Source organism: Pan troglodytes, chromosome 5, assembly GCF_028858775.2.
Source record: "Pan troglodytes isolate AG18354 chromosome 5, NHGRI_mPanTro3-v2.0_pri, whole genome shotgun sequence".
Lineage (NCBI taxonomy): Eukaryota > Metazoa > Chordata > Mammalia > Primates > Hominidae > Pan > Pan troglodytes.
In genome coordinates, this window is record NC_072403.2 from 121,309,288 (window position 1) to 121,324,873 (window position 15,586).

The 15,586-nt window shown below is 43.3% G+C and overlaps 1 protein-coding gene across 7 annotated transcripts in view; it reads right to left on the reverse strand.

The window, feature by feature from the left end:
- Positions 1-513: 513 nt before the first annotated feature.
- PPIL6 (peptidylprolyl isomerase like 6) overlaps positions 514-15,586 on the reverse strand; it is a 47,917-nt gene continuing 32,844 nt past the window's right edge. For 4 of the 7 annotated variants that reach the window (XM_001152072.6, XM_009451807.5, XM_054686876.2 and 1 more), the window contains 2 exons: positions 7,833-7,968; positions 514-723 (listed from right to left, as the gene is read on the reverse strand). In XM_001152072.6, the coding sequence (XP_001152072.1) occupies positions 612-723; positions 7,833-7,968 (248 nt within the window). In that variant the 3' untranslated portion in view covers positions 514-611. Of the gene's footprint in view, positions 724-7,832; positions 7,969-10,823; positions 10,902-15,586 lie in introns of all 7 variants that reach the window. The other 3 variants (XM_016956136.4, XM_009451805.4, XM_003311538.6) reach the window with 1 other exon arrangement.

Sequence of the window (15,586 nt, forward strand, 5' to 3'; positions counted from 1 at the left end):
CTGTCGCCAGGCTGGAGTGCAGTGGCGGCATCTCGGCTCACTGCAACCTCCGCCTCCCGGGTTCAAGAGATTCTTCTGCCTCAGCTTCCCAAGTAGCTGGGACTACAAGTGCATGCCACCATGCCCAGCTAATTTTTGTAGTTTTAGTAGGGACCATGTTGGCCAGGATGGTCTCAATCTCTTGATCTTGTGATCCACCTGCCTCGGCCTCCCAAGTGCTGGGATTACAGGCGTGAGCTACCACACCTGGCCTCAGCCTTTTCTTTATGGCCACAAGATGACAGCTGTAGCTCCAGCCTCTCCACATTCCAGACTGGATGAAGGGGAAGGGGCAGGACCACTGGCGTTCTATTCCTGTCCCACTGGCCAGAACCATCTCTCATGGCCACCCGTGGCTGCAAAGGAGTCTAGGAAATTGAGTACCACCCTTTCACAGTCTCTATGACAGAGACAGGAAAGGAAGATGGGGAGGGATTGGGTGTAGATGAGGCAACCTACAGTGTCTGCCACGGCTTTCAAATTACAACTTATCAAGTACTTTTTAATTAAATCCACAAACAGCTGATCAGATACAAAGTAATAAATTATCACAGAAAATATTGATATGAAAATCAAGCATAAGGATCTCCACTGTCAGTAATTCTACACATATGTATTGGTCTTTCATTCTGTGTTGGAACTAATTCTAGTTGTTTAAGCACTTCTGTTCCTTCAATCAATTGCCTACATAGGAGAAAAAAATGGAAAATTTAGTCAGTCATAAGTTTTCATATTTAGCTTAACATTCCGAAATGGGGTCCTACCCAGCTATAGCTAAGACTATTTCCTACAAATTGAATGAACATCAGCTCTAAGTATCCTAAACCTCTCTGGATGTGTGCACTTTACCACACCTGCAGTATCCAGGGCCATCATTCAGGCAGCTGGCCTCCTGCCGCAGCTCTAAGCTGGCTTCCTCCATCTGCTTGGCACCCTCCCCTCTGTTCTTCTCCCTGCAGTCAGGGTGATTTTTTTTTTTTTTTTTTTGAGACAGGATCTCACTCTGTTGCCCAGGCTGGAGTGCTGTGGCATGATCTTAGCTCACTACAGCCTTGACCTCCTGGCTTAAGTGATCCTCCTGCCTCAGCCTCCTGAGTAGCCAGTGCTTACAGGTGTGTGCCACTAGGCCTGGCCAATATTTTTGTTTATTTATTTTTGTACAGATAGGATCTTGCTATGTTGCCCAGGCTGGTCTTGAACTCCTGGCCTCAAGCAGTCCTCCCATTTTGGCCTCCCAAAGTGCTGGGATTATAAGTGTGAGCCACCACACCTGGCCAGCATGGTCTTTTAGAAATAGCAATCTGCTTTCATTTCCTTGCTCAAAACACGACAGTAATTTCCCATTATCCTTAGGATGAAGACTATAAGTCCCTGCCATTGCCTACCAGGGCCTGCACAGTCTATCTCCCACGGCCTCTCGGGGAGGTCGGGCCACATGGTTCCTCTTGCTCTCTGCTACAGCCAGACTGGCTTTCAGTACCTCAAGAGCTCCACACTCCCTTCTTCCACAGCTCCTGCATTACTCCCCCACCCCTACCCTTTGGCATGGTCACCTCCTGGTCTTCCTTCAGACCTCAGCCCAGTCATCACCTCCTTGGGGGAAGTTTCCCAGGCCACCTTGCTTATATTAAGTTCTCTGTCGCTCCTTTAGAGAAGTTCCCAGGGTTGAAACCTTACATTTATTTGTATGCTTCTTTGATTGATTTCTAATTCTCCCATGATGGTAGGGATCATGCTTGTGCTCAGGCTCAGTGCCTAGCATAATGCCTGGCACTACCAGGCACCTGACAACATCCACTGAGTGATGAATAAAAGACAGCTCAAAGCCATGCTAGTTTCGACTGGATGTGGTGACTCATGCCTGTAATCCCAGCACTTTGGGAGGCCAAGGCAGCTGGATTGCCTGAGCACAGCAGTTTGAGACTAGCCTGGGGACAACCTGGTGAAACCCTGTCTCTAATAAAATACCAAAAATTAACTGGGCTTGGTGGTGCACACCTGTAATCCCAGCTGCTCAGGAGGCTGAGGCAGGAGAATTGCTTCAACCCAGGAGGTGGAGGTTGCAGTGAGCTGAGTTTGCACCACTGCACTCAGCCTGGGCCATAAAGCGAGACTTATCTCAAGAAAAAAGAAAAAAAAAAAAAAAAAAGCCATGCTAGTTTAGATCTCTGTAGACAATTGCTGGCCATGAGCTAGAACTTCCTGGGGAGTGGAGCTAGACTTCTGATGGTTCTTTCAATTAAAAAAGGGCAGAGAGACAGGCCAAGACATAGGACTGGTGCCCTCTGTCAGTGCTTGGGCTTGGACAGTGGCTGAGGGGAAGGGTGCAACTTCCATCTCATGAGCCTTTATAGGAGCATGGTCAGTGCCGACACCAAGTGTACTCTAGCCCTCTCTTTGCCTTTGGGCTCTATTTTTGCCATCCCAATAAAAAACCACGACACAGGACAACATTCTGAGGATGAAGGGCAGAGGATAAATAGATTCATTTCTGTCCAAAGAGAGTATGAAGCCTGTTCTCCAACAAGACAAGATAAGCAAAGGCACAGGGACTGTTCTTGGAGTGATGGTACTATGGTCTAGTTGCAGCTTGGCTGCCAGTCTACAAATTGTTTCCAAATTACATTTCCAGCTCTGACTCAGCTTGAATATCCACCTCCTGGGATGCCACCAACTGGCTATCCTATAGGTATCCTAATATGAAACTTGTCCAACTTGAACTCATGATTTTCTCTCCCAAATCCTCCTCCTTATATTCTCTATCTTGGTGAATGGTACCACCCCTCCAACCAGTTCCCAAATCCTAGGAGTTACTCTAGACCTGCACTGCCCAATATGGATGCCACTAGCTACATATCGCTATTTAAACTTAATTATAGGCTGGGAGTTGCAGTGGCTCACACCTGTAATCCCAGCACTTTAGGAGGCTGAGGCGGGTGGATCACTTGAGGTCAGGAGTTCAAGACTAGCTTGGCCAACATGGGGAAACCCCATCTCTACTAAAAATACAAAAATTAGCTGGGCATGGTGGTGCATGCCTATAATCCCAGCTACTTGGGTGGTGGAGGCATGAGAATTGCTTAAACCCGGGAGGCAGAGGTTGCAGTGAGCTGAGATCGCACCACTGCACTCCAGCCTGGGTGACAGAGTGAGACCCTGTCTCAAAAAAAAAAAACAACCCTTAATTAGAATTAAATATAGTTCCTTAGTCACACCAGCCACATTTCAAGTGCCCAGTGGCCACATGTGGCCAGTGGCTGTCATACTGGGCCGTGCAGAATACAGGACATTTCCATCGTCACAGAGAGTTCTACTGGACAGTGCTGGCCTGGACTCCTCTCAGGCCCTCACCCTCGACTCTAACTTCTTTTTTTTTTTTTTTTTTTTTTTTTTTTGAGACAGTCTTACTCTGTCGCCAGGCTGGAGTGCAGTGGCGCAATCTCGGCTCACTGCAACCTCCGCCTCCCAGGTTCAAGCGATTCTCCTGCCTCAGCCTCCCGAGCAGCCGGGATTACAGGCATCTGCCACCATGCATGGCTAACTTTTTGTATTTTTAGTAGAGACGGGGTTTCACCATGTTGGCCAGGATGGTCTCCATCTCTTTTTTTTTTTTTTTTTCCTGAGACGGAGTCTCACCCTGTCACCAAGTCTGGAGTGCAGTGGTGCGATCTCGGCTCACTGCAAGCTCCGCCTCCCGGGTTGACACCATTCTGCCTCAGTCTCCCAAGTAGCTGGGCCTACAGGCGCCTGCCACCACGCCCGGCTAATTTTTTGTATTTTTTTTAGTAGAGATGAGGTTTCACCGTGTTAGCCAGGATGGTCTCGATCGCTTGACCTCGTGATCGGCCCACCTCGGACTCCCAAAGTGCTTCTCTACTCTAACTTCTCAATGTCTTGAGTTTGTCCACTTATCACCTGCTCATCTGTACTGCTGATGCTTTAGAGCAGGACTTCATTTATGGCCTGTTATAACCATAGCTTCTTAAGTGGTCTTGCTACTTCCTTTTCATTCTTTGCCAATTCATTCCTCACTTCTGCTAAAGAGATTTTTTCTTCAAAATGAGAAGCTGGTTATGTCGCTCACAATGTAAAATTCTCCCATGGCCCCCATCACCTTTGCGTGAGGTTCCTGCTCAGCAGCATGGCACCCGCAGTCCATTGGGAGTTGGACCCTTGCTGACCCTCTTATCCGGCCTCCACCCTTTCCATTCTCCCCTAAGTACCAAGCTCTGCCCAGAACAGATGACTTGTAGATAAGATGCTCTCTTACTCCTCAGGGCCTCTCTGCGAAACCTCTTCACTCTTCCTAAAACTGATTTGACTCATTGTGATTTCTAGCTTCTCTATCTGGCTAACTTCTACGTGACATTTCACTCCTCAGCTCACCTTCTCATGAAACTTTCCATGACCCCCTCCCACCTTACAAGTCTCTTAAAATGAAATAATTTGCCCTCCCCCAAACCCCTTCTACAATGGGTGCACGTGAATGGAGAGCTTACAGGCTTGTTTTGTGATATTCTTTCCCTATAAGCCCACTGGGCCAGCCATGCTCTGTGGATTGCTACAGTCTTTCCTGAAGGACATTCCCAGTGTCATCCATCTGAGAGAGCAGCAGGTTCATGTACCTGAAACTGGGCTTGGAAGGAGTGCCTGTCTCGGATCAGAGAGGAATATTCTTTATCTCTCTGGACCTTGCTAACCATGTCTGGGCTTCCAAAAGCTCAGACACACCTGGGGATACTGAGAGATGATAGGGAAGAGGCAGCCCTACAACTGGGAAGGAAGGTATCCCTGAAGGAGTTCTATTTCATTAGTTTAACTAGATTATCTAGTTGCCTATTATGTTTTACCTTTCTGCTTCTCCCTTAGCACTCTGTAAGGTCTTATTTAAATATTCCAGCCCAGCCCCAACTGTGATTTGGAGACTTTGTTTTTAATTTGGAGATTTAAGGAATACACTGAGATCCTACTTGAGGCAGAATAGCAGAATAGAAGGAGGGCAGTGCCTCCCTGAGGACAGAGTGGTGATAACAAAAATTAGAGATTTCTCCAAGAGGAAGGTGGATCATAGAGAACAGGAACCATCAAAAGGAGACCAAGTGCTCTCCACTCCATTGCCGCCCTGTAAGGCTCTGTGTTCGCTTTGGTGAAGGGAGTTGGAGGGTGTTTTCTTACCCATCTCCCAATGCACCCTGTACACAGTTTGCATGGCCCATGTCTCACTGTCACATAGCTATTGGCTATTTGACCTTGTTTTCATAACATACTCTAAGCTCGCTGAAGAGCAGGGATTGTACCTTGTTGCTCTTTTTCCCCAGCACTGAGTACCATGAATGGCATACTGCAGGTGCTTAAAGAAATTCTGCTTGAATGAATTGGGAAAACAGCAGAAGTGAAGGCTGAACAAAGGATGTGGGGCCAGAGGACCTGGAATGCCACTCTAGACTTCAGGCTGTGCAGATGTGGAGGTGGTAATGGAGGCACTAAATGTTTTAAAGTAGTCATGTTTGTGTTTGAGAAAGGTACCTTTAGCTGAGATATAAAGGATCACCAGGAAGTTGGTAGAGGACAGAGACTGTCAGCAACATGACAGAGATTTAAATGGTCCAAGAAATGTTATTTGGATTTAAATGATTCAAGAAATGTTATTTGGATTTAAAACTTTTTTTTTTTTTTTTGAAATGGTGTCTCACCCTGTCGTCAGACTGGAGTGCAGTGGTGCGATCTCGGCTCACTGCAACCTCCCCCTGCTGGGTTCAAGCAATTCTCCTGCCTCAGCCTCCTGAGTAGCTGGGACTACAGGTGTGTGCCACCATGCCCAGCTAATTTTTGTATTTTTAGGAGAGATGGGGTTTCACCATGTTGGCCAGGATGGTCTTGAACTCCTGACCTCATGATCTACCCGCCTTGGCCTCCCAAAGTGCTGGGATTACAGGCGTGAGCCACCGCGTCCAGCCTTAAAACTAATTTAATAATGCATTTTCGAAATCAGAATACAATTTATTGGGGACCAGGGAAAACTTAAGACAAGTCATTGTTTTACATTATGCATCTATTAATGTAATGTTATCTCTTTAAAGATATCCTATGGATGAAAATACATTTTCTATTTTTTCAACCTGGAAGTATCACAGAAAGCATTACACTAAAGGAATTACTGTGGTTAAAATGAACACTGGCATGACATTCCAGGTGCTGGAGAGTCAATAATTATCCCTATGGAGTGGGTGGAATAAATCTAACAGTTATTCAGAAAAATACAAACACTTTACATTATCTCAGGGAAGAAGAAGTAAGCCCTGCCTCATATTCACTCAGTAATTAAAGAGAGAGATGAAACACTGGAGTGATGAAAAGTATTTCTATCATCCATTTTAGGTCCACATGGCTTTAAGCATCTTGCTAATAATATTCTAATAATAACTATTACCTGTGATGTTTTCATATTTAAAATCGTTCAGTAAAAAAAGTTATATGTAACTTGAATAGTTTTCATCTACCTCTTCATAATGTCCATGGACAATTATTTAAATGACTTCACCTCTTCACTTCTACATATTAGTATATTATTAAGCACTGTGGTATGATTCATAGTAATAAAGAATTGATAATATCCTTAAGGCTGAAGATTGATAGATGGATAGATAGAGACACAGAAAGAACATTATTGTGACTATGCCTAAATGGTTTCTGTTTTTATTTTTTTATTTTGTCTTATATATTTTTTGAGGTAGGGTCTCATTCTGTTGCCCAGGCTGGAGTGCAGTGGCACAATCATGGCTCCCAGGCTCAAGCAATCCTCCCACCGAAACTTCTTCAGTAGCTGGGACTACAGGCACACACCACCACACCCAGCTAATTTTTATTTATTTATTTATTTATTTAAGACAGAGTCTTGCTCTGTCGCCCAGGATGGAGTGCAGTGGCACGATCTCGGCTCACTGCAACCTCTGCCTCCTGGGTTCAAGCAATTATCCTGCCTCAGCCTCCCGAGTAGCCGGGACTACAGGTGCATGCCACCACGCCTGGCTAATTTTTTGTATTTTTAGTGGAGATGGGGTTTCGCCATGTTGGCCAGGCTGGTCTGGAACTTCTGTCCTCGAGTGATCTGCCTGCCTCAGCCTCCCAAAGTGCTGGGATTACAGGTGTGAGCCACTGCACCCGGCCTATTTATTTATTTTTGAGACAGAGTCTTGCTGTGTCACCCCGGCTGGAGTGCAGTGGCATGATCTTGGCTCACTGCAACCACCTCCCAGGTTCATGTGATTCTCCTGCCTCAGCCTCCGGAGTGGCTGGAATTACAGGCACATGCCATCATGCCTGACTAATTTTTGTATTTTTAGTAGAGACGGGGTTTTACCATGTTGGGCAGGCTGCTCTGGAACTCCTGGCCTTAAGTAATTCACCTGCCTTGGCCTGCCAAAGGGCTGAGATTACAGGCATGAGCCACCATGCCCAGCCAGATAATTTTTAATCTTTTTGTAGAGATGGGGTCTCGCTATGTTGCCCAGGCTGGTCTTGAACTCCTGGGCTCAAGCAATCTCCCACTTCAGCCTCCAAAAGTGCTGGGATTATATGCCTGAGCCACTGTGTCTGGCCAGTTTCTGTGTTTTTATAGATAGCAAACTTCTTGCAAAATATTTCTTAAATACTTTTGTCTCTATTTGTATTATTTTTGCATTTAAGCCCTATTTTTAGCTACCTATACACTATATACAATACTTATCCAAATATTTTTAAATGACATTTTTACAGGTGTGAATATTATATAAATAGATCTACAATATACATACCCAAAAGCCACGAATTTTCTATCTAGATAAGGAGTTGCTTGCAGTGTGATATAGAATTGTGACCCGTTGCTGTGACGGCCTTTGTTGGCCATTCCAAGTACTCCTCTTTTATTATGAGGAACTGAAAAGTTTTCATCTAGGAAAGACAATAATCAGTAGGTCATTAGCACATTTCTATTATCTCAATTTATTGTAACATATAAGGAACAAATAGAAACTTTGGTAACACTCTCAATCATATTTATCAATGGATTCCAAATTGTAAATATTCTATTTATTTCAAATTATTTTCAAACATGCAAATGGGCTGTTAAAAAAAACCTGTAAAACCTTATTAGAACTATTTGAACATTCAGCTTTAGTTTGTCTTTACCATAAACAAGTGTGCTAAGAAAATTAATAATGTACAAGGAAATATATACAGTATTCTAATCAAGAATAAAGGTCGCAAACTTTCTCGTGCTGTTTTGGTATTTCTTTCAAACTACCACCATACTCATTAAAAACACCTCCTCTGAGAAGTCTTTTGTGGACCTGACCTTTCCCCCGAACCCCCCAAGCATCTTACACATCGTTCTTGGACAGTCCTTATAACACTCTATGTAATTATTGGTTTACATGGCATTTCTTCTCTAGTAGGTGAAGGCAGGAACCTTGTCTCCTCATGGCTTTAGCTCCAGGCTTCTCAGCACATTAATTGGCATAAATGTGGCCCTAAATGTTTGGGCAGATTTCCATTCCATGTACTTTCCCATTCCATGTAGTTTAAAAATGTTGATGATGAAAGGAAATTAATTGTTTATTTTTAGTAATCTTCAAATAAAAAATTTTTTTTTTGTTTTTTGAGAGGGAGTCTCGCTCTGTCGCCCAGGCTGGAGTGCAGTGGTGCGATCTCAGCTCACTGCAAGCTCCGCCTCCTGGGTTCACGCCATTCTCCTGCCTCAGCCTCCCGAGTAGCTGGGACTACAGGCGCCCGCCACCATGCCCGGCTAATTTTTTTTTTGTATTTTTAGTAGAGACGGGGTTTCACTGTGTTGGCCAGGATGGTCTCGATCTCCTGACCTCATGATCCGCCTGCCTCGGCCTCCCAAACTGCTGGGATTACAGGCGTAAGCCACCGTGCCTGGCCAATCTTCAAATAAATTTTAATCTGAAACCTTATTTGGATTGACCAAGATTTTGTGGAAAGCAATAGCTTTTTTAGTGTAAGATTTAGAAGTAAAAAGAGTTGTATGGTGATTATTAGGCTACCAATTTGAAGAGGTACCATTCCCAGCTTTGCCTCCAAGTTCAAATACACAGAAGGAAATAATGGATGAGAAATTCAGTGAAATTTTTCATTCAATAACTTCATAAATTTCTGAGAATAACAGAAATATGAATATTAACTGTCTATAAGATTTTATTAAACTGCAACTGCTGTTATTAAGTTTCAAAACTAAGCAAACTAAGTGATTAAGCCATATCTGGGTAGTTACTTTCAGCCTGGTAAGTTGAAAACTGAATAAAGACCCCTGAAACCTTATGAAATGCTGATGAGGCATGTTTGTACAAATGAGTCTATATAATTACGCTGATGCTCCTTATTCATTTCAGTGAAATAAAGAAAAAAACTCATTAATTTCACAGAAAATTGCATGAAATGGAAATCTGCCCACAGCAAAGACTCAGAGAGTTTTTTTTTTTTTTTTTTTTTTGTGAGATGGAGTCTCGCTCTGTTGCCCAAGCTGGAGTGCAGTGGTGCGGTCTCGGTTCACTGCAAGCTGCGCCTCCCGGGTTCATGCCATTCTCCTGCCTCAGCCTCCCTTAGTAGCTGGAACTACAGGCGCCCACCACCACGCCTGGCTAATTTTTTGTATTTTTAGTGGAAACGGGGTTTCACCGTGTTTGCCAGGATGGTCTCTATCTCGTGACCTCGTGATCTACCCGCCTCGGCCTCCCAAAGTGCTGGGATTACAGGCGTGAGCCACCGCGCCCGGCCCAGATTCAGAGAGTTTTAACAGAATGGTATTTGTCATTGCTTTTACATATTCTGATTTATTTTTCTTAAATTCTTTAAAAATTGGGAAAGAAAATTGATAAGAGTTGTAACATTTTTATAAAAAATTCTGTGATTGTGGGATAATTTTAAAGCAGTTAATCATAATACCTATCAAAGAAACTGCTACCTATGTGAAAACCCATGTATAAAACAGTGCAAAAAGTGCCTAGAGCAGCCAGGCACAGTGCCTCATGCCTGTAATCCCAGCACTTTGGGAGGCCAAGGTGGGTGGGTCGCTTGAGGCCAGGAGTTCGAGACCAGTCTGGCCAACATGGCAAAACCCCGTCTCCACTAAAAACACAAAAATTAGCTGGGTGTGGTGGTGCATGCCTGTAATCCCAGCCACTTAGGAGGCTTAGGCACAAGAATCGCTTGAACCCAGGAGGCGGAGGTTGCAGTGAACTGAGATTGCGCCAATGCACTCCAGCCTGGATGACAGAGAAAGACTCGGTCTCAAGAAAAAAAAAAAAAGTGCCTAGAGCCCTCTCATCTCCTGAACACATTTATTTAACAGCATGGAAATCCTTAGAGACAATTTGAGAACCATTGCTATAAAGGGACAGAATAAATTATATTTTTAAAAGGTGCAGGTAGTCCCTGACTTAGAAACTTAAAAATGTATGGACCTGAAAAAAAGTGTGAAAACTAAACCACTATGTGTGGATTCTCTAAGTCCAGAATGTGTATGTGAATCTTAAGAACCCGAGGCTATGCTGCTTCCAGCCAGGCAGTAATGCCAGGGCCTACGGAAATCGCTCAGTGGTCATGCCGTAACTGGCCTACTTGGCATGATCTTGTATGCATCAAATAAAATGATGTGTAAGAAAGAACCGTTTTAAATATTAACTCTAACTAGCTTTGCAGACATAAAGTATTACAAGACAAGGGTAATTTACGTGTTATTTTGTTCTGCCGTGTCTCTCTGACTCACTCTTTAACCGTCTGCTCACCTCGGTATTTCTCGATCTTTCCAACCCCTCTGCTTTCCTTCTGCCTCTTTACACTTCTTTTCAAGCTTCCATAAAGCTCTAAAATTAAAGAGCTATAATTTAAATTTAAATTAAATTAAATTTTTTTAGAGAAGGCATCTTGCTAGTTGTTCAGACTAGTCTTGAACTCCTGGGCTCAAGGCCTCCTGCCTCAACCTACTGAGTAGCTGGGACTACAGGTGTGTGCTACCACACCTGGCTAGCTCTAATTTTTTTTTTTTAAATTATTTACCAACATAAAGTTCCCTGATTTTTTTTCTAATAGTAAATTTTTGGTACATTTCATTTAACACTTAAAACATTAAGTTGCTTTATACTTCCATGATATCAAAATGCACCCTTTGGCAGTAAACAGCACTGCTGAAGGGGGCTGAGCCTCTTTAGGTTTAAACAGAGTGAAAGCCCCCATAGAGGAATTTCTGTCCTCTTTGTTTGGTGAGGAGTGAGGCCACTGGTCAGTAAATAGGTTTGATTCAAGCCTATTTTCTCCTGAGTGCTTCTGCCAGGGATAAAGTATGTGTGGGAACAACCTACACAGAAACCAATAGCTGAAACTTGCCTAAGTAGAAAGAGCCTATTTATTTAGGACTTTAAAAGTTGTGATTCAAAACAAAGCAAAACAGACTTTCCCTAGGTTAAAAAAAAATTAATTCATTTATAAAATAATCTAATTAAATGATACATTACTTATTGCATTATTTTTGTGTTAAGCTTAATAAAAGTGAGTTTTGTGGTTGCAGTTTTTCACAGCCCCAGTTTTAATTCTGCATCTCATGGAAGTAGGAACCCATGAGAGAAATGTGGAGGAAGGACTGGCTGGCTGCTGCATTCACATTCCCAGGCAGGTGAAGGGATGAGGGAGAAAGACCCATGCCTTAGCTGTTCTGAGGACTAGCTGTGCTCTCGCTTTCACAGTTACTCATCTTTCCTTCTGGAACATCTCTTCTTCCCACTTGATTGCTTCCTGGATTTTTTCTAATTTTGTCCTACCAGACCAACCGAATAATAAAAACTTCACTGAATGCACTGGGACTCCATGGGCACAGTGAGGACAGCAAAGATTCTATCTGGAGAGCAGATACTACAACAGTCTAAGGATGGGGTGAGGGATAATCAGCAGAGACTCAGGGGTGTCTAGGAGGTCAGGCAAGGAGATGAGTGAACAGATCAGTCTCCTACTGGACAGGAGGCCCACGTTCCATCTGAGGCTGTGCCTCCGAGCACAAAGCATTTGGGTGCTCTGATAATGGCTGTGGGGTGGAGAGGTACAGTGGATTCTCATCAGGGATTGGGGCCAGGAGAGTCCTTTCTCCATCTGCAACGTGTTGCTGCAGACCCAACTCAAAGCTTCTCTGTGCTGCCGCACCCAACTCTCCAGGCAGCTATTCTTTCTTTTCCCACAGCACTCAGTTCCCTCCTCTCTAACAGCAACTGGCACAGCACCTGTAGTTGATCTGTTTTAACATCTGTCTGCACAAAACCACTACAAGCCTTCCGAGTAGAAACTCGGTTATACCATCTTTGTTGCCACAGGCCCTAGCACCATGTGAGCACCTACTTTGGAGTTTAGTATTTTATGAATGACTAAAGGAATGGTGTCACTTGCATGTTTTCATTTGATAGAGCTGTCTGCAGGAATTCAGAAGGAAAGTAGCTATTACTTTTTCCCTTTCACTTTGGCCATCGATTCAATAAAGATATCTTTTCGGCCGGGCGCAGTGGCTCTCGTCTGTAACTTTGGGAGGCCGAGGTGGGCAGATCACGAGGTCAGGAGTTTGAGACCAGCCTGACCACCATAGTGAAACCCCGTCTCTACTAAAAATACAAAAAAATTAGCTGAGCATGGTGACACACACCTGTAATCCCAGCTGCTCAGGAGGCTGAGGCAGGAGAATCACTTGAACCTGGGAGGTGGAGGTTGCAGTGAGCCGAGATCATGCCATTGCACTCCAGCCTGGGTGACAGAGAGACTCCGTCTCAAAAAAGGAAAAAAAAAAAAGATATCTTTTCATAACCTTTTCATTTTATTCAAATATAGACACAAAAAGCCACAGAAAACTAATGTATAAAGTTATCATAAGGCAAATACCCTTTTAACTACCACTCAGGCCAAGAAAAGAAACTTTGCTGGCTTCTGCCCAAAGTTCCTTGTCAAGACCCTCTCTCACCCAAAAGGAATCATTCCCCCAACTTTTATATAACCATGCACTTAATGTTTCCTTATAGTTTTAACATCCAAATATGCATTCCTAAGCACTATAGTTTAGTCTTTCCCATTTAAAAAAAATTGGTTATGCTTTTAAGCTTCTTTTAATCTGCAGGTTCTTACCTCCATCCCTTTCTTTTCCTTACATTTATCTATTACTAATGAACCTGAGCTGTTTAACCTCGAGAATTTCTCCCAGTCTGGAGTCTGTTGATTGCACACATGGTACAGTCCAGCATGTTGCTCTGTCCTCTGTCTTGTCAGTTCTGCTATAATACTTGTTTTGAAAATGCACATTTGCTTCAACTTGATGGATATATTAGGGAAAGCCTTGTACATTATGGATTTCGCCCCCACTTACATTCTTCCACCATGAGAAACACTAGGGAAATGAAAACTGCATTCAGCTACATGGAGCCACATAGGAACACACACACCTCAGATATCTACCAGCTACCCTGGAGCTGTTCTGAGCCTCTCCCACCCACACCTAGGGTTCTGATTGCAGAAAACCCTCCTTCCGCCACTTCAAAATTGCTCAAAAGCTGCAACTCTTTCCATACCCACCTTCATGAACTTCAGGTCTTTTGCAAGGTATGTATGTTTCGTGACCATTTAACATATGTAAAACTGTATTGCTGGGTTTTTTGGGCTACTATCCTGTTTTTTAATGCCATCAAGAAAGTTTTTCTTAAACCTCATTTTCACAATAAACTCAGTGGTTTTTGTTGTACAATGCTGCAAAGTATAGATTTTTTTTGGTTTGTGTTTTGTTTTTTGAGGCAGGGTCTCAGTCTGTCACCCAGGATGGAGTCCATCATGGCTCCATGATCATGATGATCATGGCTCACTGCAGCCTTGGACCTCCCCAGCTCGAGATCCTCCTACCTCAACCTCCCAAGTAGCTAGGACCACAGGTGCATGCCACCACGCCCAGCTAATTTTTTTTTTTTTAAAGAGATGGGATCTCGTTATGTTACCCTGGCTGGTTTTGAACTCCTGGGCTCAAGCAATCCTCCCACTTCAGTCTCCCAAAGTGCTGGGATTACAGGCATGAGCCACCATGTCTGGCCAAAGTGTGGAGATTTTTTAGGAACACATATATCGCATTACAACAGAACTGACTGTATTTCTTGCAAATCGGCAGCTGAGTCCAGAGGCTTAGTCAGACTCATATTCTTTGGTAGTGTGTTCTTTCAACAGAAGCCTCATCATGTCTGGTTGTCTCTGTTTTTGTGAAATTAGCAGATTGATGCAGCAAATGCTTAGATCCATTATTTCACCGGGGGCAGCAAAATGGTGACATTCCAATTCTATTATTTCCTTTTCATTTATCAGTGGCAATACTTTTATAAAGAGATGTTTCTCCCCTTACCTACAATTTAGTACGGTTCATATAGGAAAGGTGGTGCTTGATTCTTTCCCTATACTTACCACTTTTCATGATAAATTCATTTTCTAGTATTCCTCCAAAGGTAACCCATTAGCCTTTATTTTATAATATCATTATAAACTCACAGATTTGAAATATTTGTTGGGTTTTGATCAACTGCAATTATTATTGTTTGTGAAGCTCCAATTACTCCATCTTTGGTCAGTGAGACCCTCTTCAAATTGGCTCCTGAGGCCTTTTGACATGAACCCAGTAATCTTTCAGAAAAGAAATCTCCACACTTTGCAGCATCGTACAACAAAGGCCACTTTTGCTATCTAATAGAACATGAGGTTCCAGGCTCATTTTGTAGATTTCCCCCGTGAGATCTGGCATCTGCCATTTCTCCCAGAGACTCTGGTTTCTTTAAGTAAGAAATGACATTTCAAAACAACAATCTAAATTCTAGGACTATGCGTTGCTACTGGGTTGTGGCCGTTGTTTATAGACCTTTTCAGTGGATAGAGCTATATATATACACATTTGATACTTCTTGAGTTTAAAGTCATGTTCAGGACTATGGAATATTCTTTTTTTTTTTTTTTCTTGAGATGGAGTCTCGCTCTTTCGCCCAGGCCGGACTGCAGTGGCGCTATCTCGGCTCACTGCAAGCTCTGCCTCCCGGGTTCACGCCATTCTCCTGCCTCAGCCTCCCGAGTATCTGGGACTACAGGCGCCCGCCACCGCGCCTGGCTAATTTTTTGTATTTTTAGTATAGACGGGGTTTTGCCGTGTTAGCCAGGATGGTCTCGATCTCCTGACCTCGTGATCTGCCCGCCTCGGCCTCTCAAGGTGCTGGGATTACAGGCACCGCGACCGGCCAGGACTATGGAATATTCTTATTAGCCTCGATTATATTTCATCTCTATCTTCTTTCTTCCACATTGAGAATACTGATTCTCAAGGACAAACAAAATGATGAAATTTTTATATTCCATAATTACTCAATGACTTTATCTCACATTACATATACAACAGTCTCAAAATAACAATACTAATAATACCATCACCAGTGTACTTTACTGAGAATAGTTAAAAATAAAACTTGTATATATTCATTTTCTTCTATTTTTTAAATAGACTTTG